This window comes from Neodiprion pinetum, chromosome 5 (assembly GCF_021155775.2).
Source record: "Neodiprion pinetum isolate iyNeoPine1 chromosome 5, iyNeoPine1.2, whole genome shotgun sequence".
NCBI classification, from domain to species: domain Eukaryota; kingdom Metazoa; phylum Arthropoda; class Insecta; order Hymenoptera; family Diprionidae; genus Neodiprion; species Neodiprion pinetum.
Genome location: NC_060236.1, coordinates 24,946,621 through 24,967,644, shown reverse-complemented (window position 1 = coordinate 24,967,644; position 21,024 = coordinate 24,946,621). Strand labels below are relative to the sequence as shown.

General features: G+C 39.0%; 3 protein-coding genes across 3 annotated transcripts; 1 reads left to right on the top strand and 2 right to left on the bottom strand.

The window, feature by feature from the left end:
- Positions 1-936: 936 nt before the first annotated feature.
- Positions 937-2,686, bottom strand: LOC124220247 (cuticle protein 21.3). Its single transcript, XM_046628851.1, has 2 exons — positions 2,560-2,686; positions 937-1,812 (listed from the first exon to the last, which is right to left on the bottom strand). Exons 1-2 carry the CDS (start codon positions 2,569-2,571, stop codon positions 1,060-1,062), a joined length of 765 nt encoding a protein of 254 aa, XP_046484807.1. The 5' UTR covers positions 2,572-2,686; the 3' UTR covers positions 937-1,059.
- An 8,985-nt stretch (positions 2,687-11,671) lies between these two features.
- Positions 11,672-13,299, top strand: LOC124220251 (prisilkin-39-like). The gene is made up of 2 exons (XM_046628862.1): positions 11,672-11,812; positions 12,585-13,299. Exons 1-2 carry the CDS (start codon positions 11,801-11,803, stop codon positions 13,101-13,103), a joined length of 531 nt encoding a protein of 176 aa, XP_046484818.1. The 5' UTR covers positions 11,672-11,800; the 3' UTR covers positions 13,104-13,299.
- Positions 13,300-14,769: 1,470 nt separating this feature from the next.
- Positions 14,770-19,930, bottom strand: LOC124220246 (mediator of RNA polymerase II transcription subunit 15). The gene is made up of 4 exons (XM_046628850.1): positions 19,832-19,930; positions 17,710-17,980; positions 16,811-17,172; positions 14,770-15,974 (listed from the first exon to the last, which is right to left on the bottom strand). The coding sequence occupies exons 1-4, from the start codon at positions 19,841-19,843 to the stop codon at positions 15,822-15,824; spliced, it is 798 nt and encodes a 265-aa protein (XP_046484806.1). The 5' UTR covers positions 19,844-19,930; the 3' UTR covers positions 14,770-15,821.
- Positions 19,931-21,024: the final 1,094 nt, after the last annotated feature.

Genomic DNA, 21,024 nt, shown 5'->3' with positions numbered 1-21,024 from the left:
GCTTGGCATGATTATACCGATATTGAAACTCTTGTTTGTCGCCAATCAGTAAACTACAGTGGCTAGGGGGTTGCGTTTGATTAGTTTTAATATCTGTCGGCACGTACAGTGATTAAAACTGTTATCGTCACGTTTCTGTTAATCAGGCACGTGCACCATTCAATATTCATGGATATAAATCAAACAGACGATCAAAATAATTCTCAAATTGCACGATTCAATGTATATTTTTATTGTACTATCAAACTATTTTTCCATCGGGCATATTTTTTCAAAATTTTTTGCGCAATTTCCTCAATTTTGCATTTTCAGAGTCAATAAGAGGACAATGCGAGTACGGCTGTCAAATTTAAATAATCAGTTCGATAATTACAAGCAGCATGCTGAGACATTTGTTAAAGGTTGCTCATTTGAGAATAGGATTAAAAAGCAATTGCTCGTCTTCAGGAGTTAGAAAAAAATAAACCAGGAAATGTACCTAATTTTTTCACTGTTGTTCTACGATTAAAATTTTTAGAACCGACGAGGAATTGTAAAGGCAAACACAGAACTAATTGTAAGACATAAAGAGTATTTCCAAAGTTCCAGATTATATTTTAATATTCTATGACGTAAATCTATAAAGGTGGTTTCACCTTTTGCCTTTTTATTTTATAATCAAATAGCTTCTCCTAGGAGTCCTATACTTATAATGTGATTTAAATTCACCAGGTATACGTTCGTAGACACAGCGTAAGAACTTGAGTTATAAATCATAGAATCGAAGAAATATTAGCCGAACAGTGACGAGTAAACATTAAAACATTAAAACAAATAAAAATCCCGTGATTATTAGAGAAGAGTTTCTGTCAAGGTGATTGTTAACCATTTGTTAGAAATCTTTCCTTTTCCAGTCGAGAAGTGAGTATGAAATGAGAAAGTAAAGTAATCAAATAATTAAATAGCACTCATTGAAATTTTATTAACGACATAAATAGTGTACAATTTATTTACATATTAAATCGACGCTAATAACGGCATCACGAGACACCCTCGACGCGCAGAACGGGTCGCGATAATTTACCAAGCGTAGTGAGCACCAAGACCCTGGAAGGTGGCGTGGACGACGGGGGCGGCACCGGAGTATCCGTAAGCCGGGGCAACTCCGTAAGCGGCCTTAGCAACGACGGGGGCTGCGGGAGCGTAGCTGTAAGCGGGGGCGGCGTAGGCGGCCTTGGCGACGACGGGGGCAGCGTGAGAGTAAGAGTAGACCGGGGCCGGGGCGGCGTAAGCGGTCTTAGCCACTACCGGGGTAGAGATGGAGCTGTAAGATACCGACGGGGCGGACGAGTAAGCGGGCGCGGCGTGAGCGTAGCCGTAAGCTGGCGCGGAGTGAGCGTAGCCGTAAGCCGGGGCTGCGTGAGCCGAGTAAGCGACGGCCGGAGCGGCGTGAGCCGAGTAAGAGACGGCCGGAGCGGCGTGAGCGGCGTAGGCGAGAGCCGGAGCGGCGTGAGCGGAGTAGGAGACGGCCGGAGCGGCGTGAGCCGAGTAGGAGACGACCGGAGCGGCGTGAGCGGCGTAGGAGAGAGCTGGAGCGACGGCGTGGCTGTAGAGGGCGTCGTTGGTGACACGGCTGTTGCTCACGCGGACGCTGGAGTGGGGAGAGTCGACTGACTTGCTGAAGGATGAGACGACGTTCTGTCCGGCGTAGCCCTTGTGGGTCGACTCTTGGGTGTATCCCACGCTGCCGTGGTCACCGGTTGCGGTGGCGATGTCGTAAGCCGCTGGACCACCGGCGTGAGCGACGGCGAGGAGGGCGGAGAGGGCGATAAGCTGGTGGTAATTCAAAGTTGGAGAATTTAGAAAGGTGAGTTAATTCAACGTTGGTACGCAAAAAGAGCGGGAAACCCGAATTCGGGATCGAGGAGACAGGAATTACGAATTTACGTGGGGTGTGAAGATAGTTTGGGATTTATTTGAAACTCGAGATTAACGGAAATAAAGTTGATTTAACCTCAAATGATCCGAGACACGAAATATATGCAAATTTAACCTCTCGCATTCTAATTGATTTGTTAGGTTTTCTTTACGACATGTTGTATTACTTGTTATAAGGAAAATTCAAACCGATTCCGTTGTTTGATTCATCCTCAAAAAATTACCACACGGAGAAGTGAGAGACGAATATATTCGAGAATTATTGCGAAGACGATTGAAGATGATTTGCGGTACGAAACCACTGCAAAATATCAAAAAAAAAAAAAATCTGATTTGATAAAAAAATAATAAAATTTGCATCGAGAGTAAGACTGCAGTTATTGTATTGTATTCGCTGATCTGATTAAAAGAGAGAAAAAAAAAAACAAAATTACTGATCAAAAAGTTGAGCAATTTCTATACTTAACCGAGAGATATTCATTTTGAGAAATTAACGTTTTTCAATCAAGTCCGGATATTCTGGATTGAATAATCATTTCGTCTTTAATAAAGCGTGAGTTTTACACGGGAAGTGACTAATCAGGTGCTGGATGTAATTTCCGCTCGTGTATCCTCCGTGTAGATTCTGGTAAGCCTACTCACCTTGAATGCCATGATGCTGGTTGTTGGTTTTCGAGAGCTGGTTCAGATCTGGCTTAGGATTAATTTGGCACGGGCTTATATACAATTTGCTCTGAGTGAGGTTTCCTCCGAGCACGGGCAGATTTCGAACCCCCTCCCCTTCATTCTCCTCCCCATCGCGTTGCTTCGCCATAGGGTACCAACACCAACATCAACAGCGGCAGCGGCAGCGGCAGCAGATCGCCGGCAATCGCGTTTGACACATATAATATATTCGGTAACGTGCCAGACAGAGACAATGAGGCACGAGATCATTGTGGACCAGATGGATATAACGCGTTTTCGAGGCGTGGTCCAGGTCCGGGCCTCGCGGATTTACAATCTCTTGTATCTGGAACGGTCGACACTTATTAGGAAGGCCACGCGGTGATCTCTTGCACCATGCCGCAACTTGCGCTCTCTCGCTCTCTTTGTGTTCCTTTTATTTTATCCATTATACACGCGCTTGGCCCTGGGTGACAAATTTCTTTTACCTTCGTGCAGGGGTAAGGATATTCCTTGTTCAAGTAAACGCACACTGCACCACCTAACTGTAAAGGACGTGCAAGTTTGAATCGACATTTTTATTCATTTTTCTTTTCGCGATTCTACGAACGTTTTCGTATCAACGAATGAATGCGAATTAAATTCCAACAGTCAAAACTATGACGCAAATCTTGTACAGAATAGTCTGATGAGCTATTCAAACACGAATCAAAGGTAACAGAAGAACTTCGTGTACGAAATTCTGCATGCAAATAATTACTATATTTTGGTGCAAGATTTTTTTACAACAATACTAATCAGTGCATGGAAGTTAAGGGTGACATTTATTTACAATCTTAATTCATGGATTACAATTACTTGCGATCAATTTCGTCAGTCTAATTCATTTTTCTCAGTATTTGTGTCACGGGACTTGCGTTGGATTGATTCCAAGTCCAACGATGTTATCTGGATAAATTACATCACTAAAATCGAATTCATACGAGTATTGGGTTGATATAATTCGATCTGAATTATCGGTCACTAAAGAAAAATATTATACACACGTTTTACTTAATTCCGCAAAACTTGGCAGTTTCACAAGTACTTTTTCATCGTTAAAGGGATTGGATAGTTTAGATGAGTCGTACACTTGGATGTACGTAATGTTTGTAACGAGTTGGAACCCAGGTAGTCGTCCATTATATTCAGAAGATCCAGATTGAACGTTAATTATTCTCAGGTTGTGAGTACAATTAACGAATTATTTACCAAGCAAATCCTCCCTCCGTCCCTCTCGCACCCCGTAATCTACTTCCACCTCTCTTCGACACAAAGGGATTCTCCTCGGAGCACGTTAGAATAATTCTAATCAAAGCCAGCCTTGCTCTAACAAGAAATGCTGAATCATCCGTAGCTTCATAGCTCACCGTTCCTTCAAGTTTTGTGTTCTTATTTCAGTTCGATTCAACGTTCACAGTCACGTACAGTAGCGAATGTTACGTTGGTACAGCGTAATTGATTTATTCATTTCCTCTCGCCAGTGTGTGTGTGTGTGTGTGAATGTATAGATGTGTAACGTAATATTTGCGAAGGTGGAAATACTTCGTTTCCTTTGCTTTCTCAGATACCTGCGACAGGAAATGAATGAACGCCTTTATATTCACGCGTGCATATTTACCGTATTATTCATGCATCTTCGGTTAAATTTTATTTTCACTCGTACATTCAGACTTCAGGGCATAATAATAAAAGACACGCCCGTGTCGCCTTATTTACTTCTCTGTATCTTTTGTAAATGTGCGCAACTCACTTGTGACACTCTTCAGGGAGTCCGAGACTTTCCTGACCGTGGTTCGAGATAAATTCAACCTCTGTTTAATGTGTAAATTGAATTTTTTTTTTCAATTTTATACGGTAAAATTGAAATAGGTTAGACGGTAAATTAGGTCATGATAAAATCAACAATTTTTTTATAATTTACTCGGCAAAGTATCTGTACAACTCCAGAGAGTTTTCACAGACGTATTTTTTTTTTCTTTTACAGTTTCTATTATAATACGTACTTTGAAGCTGTTTCACTAAAATTTTCACTAGGCTAGCCGACGTAATTATTCAAACAGCAGTCAAGTCCTATTCAATTTTTAGCTACTTTGTCATTTGACCTCGGATATTATTCACCTTTTTCCAAAAATACGGAAAATTGCAATTGACGTTTTCACTCCACTTGGCTTTTCTTAAATTATTCGCGTAATTGAATAGAAGCATGCATCCAGAAAAAATATCAAAATGTGTGGAGGGACGACATTCCCACTCTAATATCATTCACAACTGTTTCCTTTTCATTTTGAGATATCGCGATGCTGATAATGATCCTGATATTTTGCGATCAATTCGTGCAAAAAAAAAAAATTAGTTTTCGAATGATTAAAAATTTGTATTTCTTGAGTGATTTCCAATAAAAATTCAACAAATTCGTTGACAAAATGAACGACTGTCGAACTTGTTTAATTCGATGAATAATAAAGATACAAGAGTATGAATCTAAATTTCGACTTCAATTGTCTCACTGCTGTTCATTTCTCTCTTCTCTTGCTGTCGCTCGGGTCAATCGTCTGGGTGAAGAGGGTAACTTGCCCTGCAATTTTGAGGAGGGAAAACCGAGGGACCTTTCACGACAAATGATTATAGGTAGAGTCGTTGGGTTAGTATCGTTATGCAAAGCAGAGGTAGGATAACAATTAGAGTCGAGAACTGGTCAGTGCTTTGTGTGTGGTGAAAATAAACAGGCATGGGGCTTTCCCACGCTGCGAGTTATACTTCGAATTCCACGAGTCGACGGAAATTAAATCACCTGTATTAAACTGCGAGACGGAAATCTTCCTCTTTATTGACGCGAGCAGTTCTCGAATCTTTATGCAACTATTTTACAGCGTCTCGTAAAGCTTTTCCAGAAGAAGAAGAGAAACATTCTGATATTTTCGTATATTTAAACGGGTCACTTAACAAGTACAACAGCTGTACGTTGTGCTAATGTAATTGAAAAGTTGAGAAGCTAATTTTCGGTTAAACATAAAATAAAAATAAGCCTGCTACAATTCGGTGTCAAAGTCATTTCAAGTTGGCAAAATTAAAAGTTCAACAATAACAACGAACAAATTATAAGTTTGAAAACAGTAACAACATTTTGTAAAAATGTATTTTGAAGTAAGTGATTATTATCGATACAATAAATTACTGCTGCGTTTACGAATGAATTGAAAAATTTACTTTCGCCACATTTTGAATAACGTCAGATTTCAATACGGACATAATGGTCACTGACGTATGATCGGTGCAGCGTAATTTTCAACGAAATGTCATCGTCAATTTGCCTCGGGGGTGCGAATTCTCTGATGCAACAACAACGCGGAAAGGGAAAAGAAACGCGCTTGAATAATCGAGTGATCGCGGTAAAACCGGCTCCCTCATTAGTCCGCCGAGAGAAAGGATCTGTCGAATCACCCAATATTAGATCTACGCGAAAAAAATTATTAGCAACGTGCCAAGGTTATATAATTCATCGGAGTAAAAAATTGCATCGAATGGAGCACGACAGTGAAATGATGGACTTTGGCGATCACGGTTGAAGTTTAAGTGAAATCCGATTACCTTTGAAGTGATATCCAAGCGAGCTTTATATTTCGAGTTTAAAACGTTTCATGTTTTAAATATTCCTGTAAGGATATCGCGTTAAGAGCATCAAATATCCGAGAATCCTTTGCGGATTATTCCGATCTAAAAAAACCTACTTACATAACATTTAACGGTACTATAAAAAAATGTATAATTTAATATTTGAGCAGCGCGAGTATTTGAGGAGTGACACCGCTGTAAAATTCTTTTTTTCATGGAAGAAAAAGTAATGAAAAAGGAATATCTAAGAAAGTTATTAGGCATAAATATTTAAGTACAATATAACAACTTATTCTCGACAAATATTAAAATATTGCGACACCGGAGTCATTCTCGCGAGACACGTTGAATTCTGCGGTACGCGGTTTAATTGTTGGAAATTTGAATCTGGAAAAAAATTACTCAATCTACATGTTCATAGCTAGTGAAATGCGTAGGGGATTTTAAAAATATTGATTTTGATGTGTGATTTCAGCTTATCTAAATAAAAGTCGTTCAATATTCGATGAAGAAACGGGCAATTATTTGTCAATAAATAACGTTTGAATTAACTTATCGAAAAACACCTAGGCGTGTCGCTTCTGTGAGAGACATCGTCGCACTGTAAAATATATTGAGATTCCTCGACTTGCCTTCATCCTCTGCGATATCAGGTATACACGATCTACACTCTATAGTACATCGTCTACTCAACTTCGTCGAAGTTATTGGAAATTGAAAGCGCTCAACTTGAGTGTGTAATTCCGTCTGAACTCGAGTCGGCGATCTTCGATACGAAGGACAGGGTGTGACGGGGTTGAGGTGTAATATAAGAACCCATAATTGGTTATAGGAAAACATATTACCACAGTCAATATTGAACAACGATACGCAAGCTCGTGCTAATATTTCTCGGGATAAACGCTGTCTTTGCGTTTAAACTTTGACTGTAAACGACGAGATGATAATTGCATTACAAAAACGTGGTTGCAGTTTTTTTTTTTTTTCTCAATTTTGGAGATTAATAAGGAAAATAAGATTTTTTTGATTAAAATCAAGTCGAGGTGTAAAAATTATTGCAACGACTTGTTGCCAAATCCTTAAATATTGAATAATTGTATAAAATGAATGTACGAGTGGTAAAAAGTTTGTGTACGAATTGAACGAAAAGATAAATGCTCTTTTCGAAGCAACGTTCGGCAACAGAGATTAGTCTGTAAGTCATTTTACTTTACGATGCGATTATCGTGCGGGATGAATGATGGACTGATAAATACAACGACGGATAAAATATCGTTCTGTCTCGTGCCACGTCCTGATCACAATCGTACGCACGTCACGCCCGATTCGTGAGTATTGAAGATCTCGTGCCCGTGTAACCACGTCTAAAGTAACACTTGGTGCGCGAACGGAGAAAGTCTGTCCTTGACTTAATATCAGCGAAAAGGTCCGCGAGTCTTGTTTTAATGTTACGTCTTTTCACCGTAGGCCGCAGCTATAATATTGTCGGACGAAATGAAATTGAATAAATTATCAACGTTTCTCATGAATTATGTATAACAGCAGCTCAGCGGTTGACGGATAGTCCGATTGATTGGACATGCGTGTACAAAAGATATAATTTTATTTCGGGTTTCGTACGACGTAATTATGCGTGGCTAAACGCATCAGAAAAAAACTTGGTTTATTTCCCGTATTTTGTCATTATTAATTTTTTCTCTCAAATTCAGGTGATTCGTGCATACATGCATGATGCAGAAAATCGCTGTTTCGACAAGTGGAAGGAAATTCAAACAACGAAACTAGGTTTTTTTTATTCAGAGAAAATTTTTCCAACGATAAATTGGGAATAGACTCCGAAGGTTAATTTTTATTCCCTTAGATCGACTTTATTGGCTGAGGATTTTTAATTGATTTTTCAAAAAAAATGCTAACTGATCGTTCGACAAACAACGATGAATAAAAGTCCGGACGAATGATAGAAATTTAGAAATCCTAGGTTTGCAAAAGAAATTGAGAGCCAGTCAACGTTTCAACAAACTGAGTTTTCGGTATTTCTTTTTAATGTGTTAAAAAAATTAATCTAAAACGGGGATTTTCACGTTACTTTAAAATTATCAAGATTACGATTACTCCAAGTCTAGTTAGATGACAATGCGACACTCCTATTTTTTCTCTCCGTAATAATTCTCAAGCGGATGGATACCGTATCGAAATACGATCAGCGTATTTCGCCACAAGTATACAGCCGCAGGGAGCGACGTTTGCCTAATCATAAATCATAATTCCGCATTGCAAAACTCGACTTAATATACCGTTTCCCTTATACTATTCTCATAACAATTATAACAATTATAATTCCAAATAACAAAGCTGCCATTTCTACTATTTATATTCATTTCATGTTTATCCTCGTGCTTAAATTTTTTTTTTTTTCGATCTAATCCGAGCATAAAAAATTCACACAAATTTTATAATCATTTTTAATCATTCCTCGCATCATTATTCGCACACTTTACGGTACGGTACCCTTTCACTTACAGAGTACGCACACATGGTCGATTCGTGTACACAATACTCAACAGTTTCGCCACTGCAACTTGTACACTTCAGAGCGAGCAAATATTGATAATACATGCATCGGTTATTAATAAATATACGGGATCGTTTGTAATAATATAATACCGAATAAATAATCCGGTATCGATATTGACTGCGGCTGAATCAATTTCTCAGCCTAAGCGATTATGAGAATACACGAGTGTCCGTCTGTACTATACAGGTGCTTGAATAAATTATCGGTTATTTTCTAGGCTCGTATGCTAAACTTATTTCACGACGAACAAGATCATAGAAAATGTTACGATTTTTATTCATGGATTATTATATTATTATACGAGACAAAATATACGTTCTCAAATATTTTGCAGCATATGCGTCGTATACAGATTGATGATAGTTATTCGGTATTTGATAATTAATTAGTAATCGTAGTTGGAGAGATGAAAGTAATGATGTATTACCGACGTTTTTGAAAGTGGTTATTAATTTCCCTTATTTCCCGCTCAAGGTGGACAATTTTGTTACCAGTTCATTTGAATCTGCACATTCAGTCGTTTTTTTTTTATTTTTTTTTTATTATTAATAAATAGCATGGTATATTCCTGCAGCGCAAACATCGAGAGATAACGTTACTCATCTATTTGCTTTAATTGTTCCAAGTAAATAAGTTGCTCGGAAATGAAAGCAGATTTCGATTAACCGTCGAATCTATGTTCGATGTACGTTCTGCACTTTTGTTCGATTCAAATAAATTGTACGGGCGGTTGTATTAAATATATCAAGATGAATGTTTGAAAATAAGTTCTTTTTTAGTTATCTTAGATTTTTATACGTTTGATGAGACTGTACCGTCAGATTAATACCTACTTTGAAAGTTTCCAATATCAGCGATGAAGTTGGTGCAAAACTGGGTCGGGGGCCTCTTAAATTATTCCTGTAACAAGAGTGCGAATAATAGAGGCGTAGGAAGTGATTTTCGAACACGAGAGAGAAACGGCGGAGAGGAAAGACTTGAATTGCAAATTATTTGTTGCACAAGGAAAGTGGATTTGGATGACGATGAACCGATGAGTGAGTAAAATCGAGGAGTAATGGTATTGACAATGGTGCCACAATACGATTTGAGGCAATTCTCACGGCCGTATTGTAAGCTTAAATTCAGGTCATTTCGCGTCTTGTGTGGAACGATACAATCGAAAATTTGTATCACATGACATGCGTGCTAAGTACGCATTGATACGCGTAGTATTTAATACCTATATACGTTATTCAATATTCAGATAATTGTCTGCAGAATGGATTATATTATGCACTATATGTTGTACGTATATTATGTCATACACCCAAGACACCAAAGACAGCGATAAGATAGTTTGCGGCCGGATGGAAAAAAAAAGTAGTAAACGAATAAAAAAAAAACGAGGTATTAGAACACTGAGAAATAAATCGGCAAAATAAAATACATCGTGAGTTTCTCAGGTTCCAAAGTTAGCCTTGCGAAATATCGGTAGGTATAGGTGATTATCCGAGAACCGATCCCTGTATATATAACCTATGATCCAAAGTCTGCAGTCTGAATATTATCCCAGACTGTAAAAAATATTGAATTTGAATGTGGTTCGGTAAAGATGTCGGAAATTTTCAATGATTTTAGGTATTCGGTATCTGAGGCGAATCAAACATTCATTATTCGAAATGTAATCGAAAAATGAGTCGAAATATTCCACGTCAGAATAAATGAAATCTCGCAATTAGCATTGTGAGCGGAATTATTTCGTGATTGATGAAAACTATTATCTCTTTTACAATTATGCGTAATTTGCAGTGATACGTAATTATTATGCATATCAAGAGTAAATAATTAGAAAATTGATTATACATATTATTGGTTTCGCATGAGGGGTAATCAAAGAAAAGAAAATGTTGAAACAGAAGAAATTAATTGAACAGAAATTAAAAAATTAATCCGAATACAAACGCGTATGTAAATGAAATTGAAATATGACAAATTGATCATTGTTTAAAGTATACGTAAAGGTTGGAAATACTTATTAGTAAATTATTTATTATACAGTGTAATCGACGAAGAACCGAGAAAATGGAAAACTAAGTTCATATAAGTCATTTCAAATGAGAGCCGTATTTTTCAAGCACTAAGAAAATAAATAAAGATATTGAAAAAAGGAAGAAATTTGAATAAATAATGAAGAGATAGTTGTACAAATTTTTTAAACTAATTATTATGTGAGAATTTGGCTATGTAGAATGTATAAGATGATGTTGATAACAAGATGTTATTGAAGAATAGAAATAAATCTGAGTTGCTATTAAAATTGTAAATTTGGAAAATAAAGCCGCACGCGGTGTAATTCGAGTGTGTATAAAATACTGGTCCGAATAAAATTATCCTTCGTAGAGTGAAATAAATCAAATCCATTAGATTTTTGACTATTTTCAAGCGAATTGAAATTGAGCATGCAGAATAAAACTGAACGAATCTATTGGATTGTTAGCAATTTTGTAACGAAGGTTCGGTGTCCAAGCTTTCATTTGTAATTCCATTATTGTCTATTTTTAAATTACGACAAAGATATTTGTCAATTTTCTGAATACTCAACGTGCGACTATCTTCGTAACGATATATTAATAACGAGCACGATTTTTGGCCAACTAACCTTGTTAATTAGTCGAGACGAATTTCCGCTGAACAGATTCGACGAGGGTTGTTTGCTGCCCGAAGTATACAAGACTAAGAAATGATAGCTTTGTTTTTGTCAATTTGTAAGAGACCGAGTTTGAGGTGTTCAGGGGTATCGAGTCCAGGTGTAAACGTGGTAGTGTAACCGCAGTTGCAGTGAGTACGTACAGGCACAAGCAGAGCCAAGAGGGGCATTGGTGGGGTGGTGTAAAAGAGACGAATCGCGGTTTGGGAGCTCGGCAACTGCTATAAAAGCGAAAAAGTTCGCCACTAAGTCAGATAAGGCAATATAATCTCTCACAGGAAAGAGCCAACTTTACCAGGATGACGTTCAAAGTGAGTGAAACTTCTCCTAATACCTCGTATAAGACGACTAACACAACTCGCTCGCTTCGAATCCCACCGGCAGGGATTTATGTGATTCGATTGATCGAACAAAGGTTCCATTAATTTACCACTGTTTAAATTATCGAGAATTTTGAAAGTTTTACGGGATTTCAAGTGATTCTTATGAAGCTCTCGCATCCCAAGGATTTCATTTAACGATCAATGGGTCCCGTTATCGGAATCAAAAGTTACAAGAAGAGAAAAAGTTAAGAAGAATCTGATGAAAAGGCCAAAGTTTAATTAAACCGTTTCCCAAATGGTTGATATATTAAATCGTGTTCTGAAAATACAATTAGATTCACTTCTATTACATGGTGGAAATGTTGTTTCACTATGTCATGTGGGTGAAAACTACGGGTGGAGATTATTGAAACAGATCATCATCTTTTCCTCAATTCCGATTCAAATAGCGTGGTCCATTAATCCCGAAAATATTTCACACGACTTCCGAAAAATTCCAATCAATCGATTTCTTACACTCGATGACTTGTGACGCTTTATACCGCTGCCAAAGAACTCAGAATCCTCCAGCCCAAATTGCACAGTATTTCTCAATCGTTCTCACATATTCCGAATCACACAAATCCAATTCAACGACTAGTATGCAGTAGAATTCAACAGTGGTCATCCCCTGCGGAATACCCACCATCGGAATTTACACGAAGAGCTTACTCACCGCTTTCACCTTGTCGCCATCTAACCACCAAACCATCGATTCCAGCTCGTGGTATTCGCCGCTTTGGCAGTGGCCACTCATGCCGGTTTCATAAACAGTGGTCACCCCGTGGGACCGACGATTGGGACCTCATACGTTTCAAATCCAGGACTCCTGAGGGCCGGTTCCTCATACTCGTCTCCCTACGGCTACGGGACGTCCGGTTATCCATTGTCAACTGGTCGTTCTTACTCTTCCGGAGTTCCAACGGGACACGTGGTTGTCAGACCCGCAAGTTACGGCTCTCCCTACGGCTATGGAGGAAGGAACACACCAGGGGCCGTTTCCTACCCTTCGGTTTCCGGTTTCGCCCCGAGGAGCCTGTCGTACCCAACGCCGACATTCGCATCCCCGGTACTGAGGAATGGATACTCCGGATTCTCCGGATTCAACGGCGGCTATGGCGCCGGGTATCAGGCACCCCTGAACTACCAGCATCAGCCCCTGGCCTACCAGACCTCGCCAATTGGCCACCACCCAGCACACGGGTCTTTCAGCGAACTGGGTACCGGATATGGATACTGAGGATGACGAACCCTCGGGAGATAGACGGAACACCCACCCAGCAATTTCATGGTCTATAGCATGGCTTAGAATACTATTAAAACAGTTCCTAGATTATACGTTTTGCCATGTGCACGCTCGCTTGCAATGTGTCGACGTATCCGTAAACATGTACCCAAAAGTTTTATACCTCAAGTAAACGAACCGTTTGGATCAATCTTGCGCTGTTGTCTTTTACAATGATACTCTTGTGTAGCAGTACGCTGTAGGAAAAGTATCGCGGTGAGTTCTATGGACTACAGTTTCGTGCTAGTCGAACACCGTCTGACGTCAGCTACCGAATATGCCACATAGTCCAAATCGGTTGATTTTGGTCAATTTCGATTAGCATCGCCGATTTTGACAATTTTCACTGATTGTCATAGTACCGACCACTGCTCAACGGGACAAACACAGACCACGTGGTCAGCATGATAAATTTTTATGTGGAATGGATAACGACTACGCGAAACAACGCCTATCTGTTAATATAAAATGTTACTCAAGTCAATCTTGTGTACAACCCACTCAGGAAATTTACATTGTCACGGACATCCCATCATGGGTATGTAAATGCGTCTATTAAACATTCAATTCAACCGAAATGAAGTACAATAGAGAGCTCTAGTAATGATCCAAAAGTCCGGTTGTTGTACATCTAGCAGAACTCTACTAGATGTCCACATAGATCTTCATCGGAGATATCACGGATTTGGTAGGGAAGAATTTAATCCCTTTAATCGACGTTACTTTTATACCATCTAGTGCTGTTTACGTATCATGTGCAAATTTTGTTTTGTCGCGGACAATAAGTCCCAGATCTAGGTAATATAGACTAGACACTAAGAAGGATCAAGCACGTAGATACCGGATGTGATTCGGAGAAATGATGGGGATTTGTATAATTTGGAGCTATATTTCGTGGCGAGAGAGACCGGCGACCATTCGCCACCTGGTGGTTGTCTGTAGTACCACTATTTATGTACATGGATAGATATCCATCACCGTCTTTAATCTGACCGTAGATATTGTGGATTTCTTTAGACATCTATTAGAGATGCACCGTGGATATGGATATTTCATGGAGCTGTCGATGCTGTATAGACCTGCGATATATGGAGTGTTCCGTGTGGGAAGATATCATCTATTCGGTGAGATCTTATATTTTCATTCCAGTGTTCCTTCGAGCAGTAGCAATTTTTTTGAAAGTTATGAGTAATAATGAAAATTTAGCGTCGCAGTTAAAAGTTTGAAGAGTTCATTGAAACGTAACTATCACGGTAACAGTTTACATCCGTTTTGCATACTTTAATCATTAATGAGAACGGTCAGACCGTTTTCAGGGGAATTGTCAAACGAAGGCCTCGAAGGAAAAGTATAATGCTAACCTGAATAGATTATACAAGTTTAAATTATGTCGATAACGAATTCTGCAGCTGGGATAACAGAGAGTAATGAGTTTTCCAACCAAGTTAGGAAGCTTTGGGAATCGAGGTAAGCTCACGCGGTTGAAAAATTTTCTGAAACTTTCTCATTGGGGATTCCAGTGCGGTCTCTCAAACTTGATAAATGTTCGTCAACAATACGCCTGTGTAAAAAGTAAGTGGATACAGATGTGATTTCCAATGTTTGAGTTTATTTTATTACTTTCTCAATTTGTTCGAGTATGGTAAAATTCATTTCGGCAACGGTACCTTGAGATTGAATGTTACTTTAGAGTTCAAAGTCTAATGGATGAACACGGCTCTCTGAAATGTGGTATGAAATCATTTCCTTGGTCACGTCTCGTGAGGTATGATCGGAATATAAAACGGACCGTATAATTAGTACACGACTAAAGTTCCAGCAGAAAATGTTTGGAGAAGTATCAGCAGTTTACTGAATAAATTTGATAGCTGAACACGTTTTTCAATATCTGTACATGCAATAACCATGTGGGGTTACGACTGCTTAAATCTTAACGTGTATTAAGAACATTAATTCCTTTTTTTATGGCAAAAAGATACACAATATCTGATGAACCGTATTGCGAGGGCATCTAATCTTTTCATTCAAAGATTATCCGCGTCTTTTCTTATCCGCACAATCACCGTCCTGTCTTAACTTTAAGAATCCACGAAGAATATTATTTTCCAAATACCGTATCGACAAATGCAAATCGGTTTAAAAAAATGACGAAACGTTGTACAATTTTTTTTACTTTATTTGCTCAAGAAACGACTTGGATAATGGCATTACCGATAATAGGACCAACTGTCTTCTTCTTCTTCATTTCATCGACTTCGCGTCATAGCTTTGACATCAGGGTCAATGTGACTGAAGGTTAGATTACAAAATATGCAGTATATAAGTCTCGAATCTGCAATTTGTAACATTTAAGTTTGCACGCAATTTCATAGTACAAAGATTGCGATGAGACGGATTTCGAAAAATAACCGTTTCAAGGAAGAAGCTCCCACGAATACGATATTCAACCAACGATTTACATCCTGACATAACAAAGTACAAACTTGGCCAATATCATACAGGTTAGTGCGGATGATAATAAAGGAATAAATAGTGTCAAGTGAGACGTTAATTGACAAAACTATGCAACGTATAAAAAGTATTATAACGATGATATAAAGCACAAGCACTTTGGCTTGTTCGTGTACTATATACAAAAAATCCGATACTATTCACGTTATAAACGCACGCTATTTAAAAGTCAAAATTGTATCCATTTCCGCTCACTTTCACGTGAGCGACCGAAGGGGCTGATGAATAAGCGACGCCGAGTAAGTTCTGAGTCTGCTGTTGTTGTTGCTGTTGTTGTTGTTGTTCTCGCTGTTGCAGCTGTATTTGTTCGGGAATCTGGAAAAAGAGTTGATGTTAAAGTACGCAAGATTCGACCTCTGGCGTAAAAACTTTTCCAAGTGTCAATTCAACTGCGATTTGTTTAATAGTGCGAATTTTGTGTCAAAGGACTGAAGAAAGGATTTTTTTTTCTTTAAGTGACAATTTCTAAGAAAATCTCTGATATCTCTGGGAAAAAGTTCGAAACTAAGTTGGAGAGAAAGTTTCTATAAATTACCTTGAAAGCCCTTCCGTATTACTCAGACATTCTTCTTTCTATTTACGCAAGTTTTCAAACTCGTTTGAAATGTATCAAAAAATTTCTGAACTGTAGCTTTACTTCATCCATAAATGGTCGTGTTGCGTCATCAATCACCCACAAGTATCGATTCGGAACTTTGTTTCGTACACACGTTACCCTATTTTTTTGTTCAATGGATCGTGCTTCGTATAACCAATTTCAAATTGATATTATTATCGTTATAAATACAAGTTTGGTACAACTCCAGTAAAAATATGTACAATAATATTAAAAAATTGCGTTTCATTCAAATTAAAAACGTAGTAAGAATGAATTTCGTACAAGAACAGAGCAACGGCATAATTAGTTCGAAAAGTTGTTGAATTAAGACAAAAATCCACAGAGAAATTCAAAAACACGTTGTACCAGAGATCCCACGCGTTGTTTTTCCGAATAACTTTTTTACTTTCTACCGTGTTAAAGTTTCGCCAAAATTAAATTGCAGAGTATTTGATCAGCGATTGACTGCGAACTAGTCTAATTCGTTCCAAAAAATATGTTTCAGCCACATTAAATCGTGATAAGTCTTCCTCGCCGAAATGGCTTGCCATACCTGTTGTAATTGCTCAGAAGATTGAGCGGCCTGAGCCTGCGCTTGCGCCTGTCTAAACGCATGGATCTGTGCAAGTTGAGCTTGATAAGCCGTGGCGTCTGGCTGTGCTTGCGGTGCAGCTTGAGAATTCTGCAGCTGATGTTGTTGTTGGGCCTGCAAGTATTGTTGCTGAATCTGCTGCTGGTACTGTTGCTGGTATTGTTGCTGAAGGTAAGCGCGCAGGGCAGCCGCCTCGGATTGATCAGGAGCCGGTGCTCCTTGGTAAGCTACTTGCGTTCCGAGAGTAGGAGGATGACCTCCAGGTGCGGCCTGTACTCCGGACGAAGCGTACGCGGTTGTTATCGGGCCAGTTGGAAAGTAGCCTGGGAAAAGTTAATTGGCGGTGAAAAGTCAGATCGGGTAAAGCGGACCAGGCGAAGACCTTGGAACTTCGTACCGAACGTGGTTTGAAACTTTTTCAGGTTTTCGAGTTACTTTTGAACGGAACAGTACGTTCAACAACCGAAATATATTCGGAACAGTATCTTTTCGCCATTTTATCGACAGAGCATGCAAAACGTGTTTAGTCAAGCTTTGATGATTCAATCGTTGGACTAAGCACGATGCAAGCTTCACTGTTCGGACGAATCAGATCAGATACAGAGATGATTGCATATAGTTTCTAACACTAACAGGCACTTTCATTGCCAATCTCATTTGTACTTGAAGACTGATCGTAAGCAAACGTATAAATACTTGTCAAGTCAATAAATCATATTGTGGCACTATGAAATTTGAGAAAGGAATTGTACTACCCGTTGGATAAAGTAACCAAGATTGAAAAATGACAAGACTGGATAATCTTATTCTCCTCTGATGTATACCTAGCTTGGATAGGAAAAAGATAAATTTTTCGTTACCTAGTCCAGGGTTCCGGTAGGCCAAGGCTTGGGCCACATTGGGCAGCACTTTTTGGGCAAGGTGAGGATTGCCGATGCTGGAACTGAAGGCTTGATGTGAACTGGGCCCGTTGAAGGAGTACGAGGTCTGCGTGAGTCCGGGCCTTACGAAGCTAAAGGAGGCGTGTTGTCCCGAACCTCCAAGGACATTCGAGGCTCTGATGCCTTGTGGTACTGGAGGTTCCGCAGCGGTCGCCAAAACGCAGAACAGCCCAAGGGCGATTGCGTTTCTCTGCGGGATGACGGAAATCAGTGATCATTTTTACGAGTTAGATTCGAAGTACGTGGAAAGTTGTGAAAATTGGAAAGTGCAGGAGTGCCGAGTGCCAAGAGTTGGCTTGTCGGTTCTTTTTCCCTTTGTTCGTAAAGTTCGCATTGTTTGGCATCCTGCCGCTCATTTGCAAGCTTGTAGAGCTTTCGATTATTTTCAGGATTTACCGGATTTTTCACGTAAATTTTCAGGGATTATCGCCAGCCACAACTACCGTTGGCAACCTGTTCCACTGAATATTCATACATTTCGACTAGCGGCGTGGAACGATCACGCACTACCGAGCCTTAATCATTCACCAAGCTGAATCGTTTGTATATCGCCACTGGAAATGTACACGGCTTATAGCTTTCATGAACATCGCGCTAATCGCTTTCTCATGCGAATTAATCGTCGAATTCAAGTTTCGAAATTTTTGCAAAGTCCAAGGGTTTCAAAGAATGCTAGGTCATTGTACCGTGTGCAAAAAGCAGACTCGGACGATAAGATTAATATGCCTGTAAGACATTCAATACGGAGTTATGCAGTCGGTATTCAAGAACATTTTGAATTGAAGGATGGACACTCGAAAAGTTCGCCATCTTGAACGGATCTTTTCATAACGGATTTCTCCGAGAACAATTAATTAATCATATTCCAAAGTACATGAGTACAATTAGGTTGAACTCATATCTTCTTATTCAAACAATGCATTTATGTTAATTGTGTATGATTAATGTTGAATTAAACCCGACATGTTGAGTTGGGTAAGTTCAAGATCAAATGAGATGGGTCATGACTGACTTGATGATCGTTACCATAATTGAAAATGAAATATACAATCTCCTTTGGATTCTTTGAGTGGGAATGTTGAGAGGTTCACATTACATTTCCATTTCACTAATCAGTCAGATACCTCTGGGTAATACAAACACTATTTAAGTGCTGCTACGGTTATCCAGTTCAACTGGATGAGATTCCGCTTTCACCAGAAGATGACTTCGCATGAGTATGTACACTCACGATATATTGTTAATTTAAATCTATGAAGATAGTGATTTGGTTCCTTTTTTTCAACACGGCCGATCAACTGCTAGTATGTCTCTGAAATAGGACGCTAGGTCTTTTCTTATAACCTGGGTACTTCAATAGTTTATTCTTTTCTTTTTCTTTAAATAAAATACGCCAAGATCTTTCTTCGAATTCTGAAACTGAGGTCAAAGAATTCGAATCATTGTAATATTGTTCGTTGTGGTCAACGTGACGACGTCACAGAATACTCCATTAGAATTACAAAGGCTTTGAACATATCGTGAAATGTCTGTGAAACACAGTTATACTTTGAGCGAACAAATCGCGTTGTGGGAAAAAATTTCTCAACTCACTCCAGTCCTTCAAAAAACGTTTCCATTTCAAGAGGTTCATTAACATTTTGCAAAGGCAAATACATCGCACCGCACATACGTGAATTATTTTATATGTATCAACCCTTCCAGTTGCACATTTTTGAACTTAATATTCTGACCTGAATTTTGTTACTCGGGGGGTTTTTGTGGTCGCTGAGCACGAAACTGAAGTCAAAATTTGATAATTTCTAAATCAAAGATGGCGGATTCAATATTGCGGATGTAAAATCAAAAAAACTATAAAAATTCGATGGTTCTGGCAGGAACTTGTTACTCGGTGGTCCTTGGGATTGTACGAAGTAACAAGGACTATTCGAAGTTGTAAATAAACTGTGATAAGGCCAAGAAATGGAAATTTTTGAGGTGGAACGCTGAGCATTCCACTGTGACCGAAGGAGTTAATTCGATAAAAACGTGTTTAGCTCACCGTTAAATCCATGATTAAATTTGACCAGTGTCGATCTGAGCGATGCGTGTCTTCGAAGGTGCAACTGCGGTATGATCGGAATCGTTTGCTCGCAGGTAACCCTCCTGAGAGTTAAACCAGGACAACGATGCCGTGGGGAGTTATATACGTCGGAAGTGAGTCCGTCGAGACGTGATTGGCATAGTGCAGGTTACAAACGGTGATCAGAGAGGTTCACTTTCCCCGAGTAATACGACGCTGGAATCGCAATTGTCTTAGAAACTACACCGTGATTGTGCTCCTCGATTTACGTCCCTGGCGTCAGGAGTCGAGGAATTAACGAAGCGTTCAAAGTGGTTGCGGTAAATTATGACGGATTCCTCATTTTTCATCTTGCGGAAATACAGCGCCACTTCAACGATGTCGCTCATTTTCAATTCCCGTTCGGTATGAAACCGAATTTGCATACTTGATGCCACTCTGCACCAGTCTATCGGAAGGTAATGACTAATGACTCCAAAAAAACTGTCGCGGGGTAATTGAAATTCTGTATCGAACCTCGGGAGCTGCTGCCATTAATAACTCCTTCGATTCGACACGTTGTGTTATCTCTGTCCAGGTCAGGCAGGCGGAACTTGACTTTCATTGTCAATCGATCACGTACTGTCGAAGTACAGTTAAAAAAAAAAAATAAAATAAAATAAATAAATAAATGTGGGCGTAATGACCAAAATTCTGTTCTTTGCTACGAAATTTCTTGGTTAATATACATCCGACCGGACATTATTTTCACACAAACGAACAGTTTACGATTAGTTCATTTTACAGTGCGCAGAAACCAAAATTTTCAGTAATGTCTGAGAAAAGGTTTGGGACCACAGTCCCATAGATTCTGTTGCAGTTGCGAAATCAGATCAACGGAATGAAATCATTTTGTACAGATTGAATAATGATTGTTGAAAAAGTTATCGTTTGATTGTAATTTATGCTACATGAATTATTTGCCACATCAAGAAATGACAAAGAAACATGCCATAGCGAATTGACAGGCTGCTTCAATGGTATTAGACCACGAATAATGTAACATATTATTTTATAGTGGTAATCAATTAGTAGCTCTCGTTATTTCGTAAATTTTACTAATCTTTATCCTCTGAATAGATTTAGTGTATTGTATGAAGAAATTTAATTGAATCTACCAGAGGGTATTCAAT

Excerpts from the sequence above, each read along its gene's own strand:
- LOC124220246 (XM_046628850.1), bottom strand. Across the intron at positions 17,173-17,709 it reads CTACCGGAACCCTGGACTAG|GCTACTTTCCAACTGGCCCG; the intron begins GTAACGAAAAAT and ends AACTTTTCCCAG. Across the intron at positions 15,975-16,810 it reads CTTCTGAGCAATTACAACAG|ATTCCCGAACAAATACAGCT; the intron begins GTATGGCAAGCC and ends CTCTTTTTCCAG.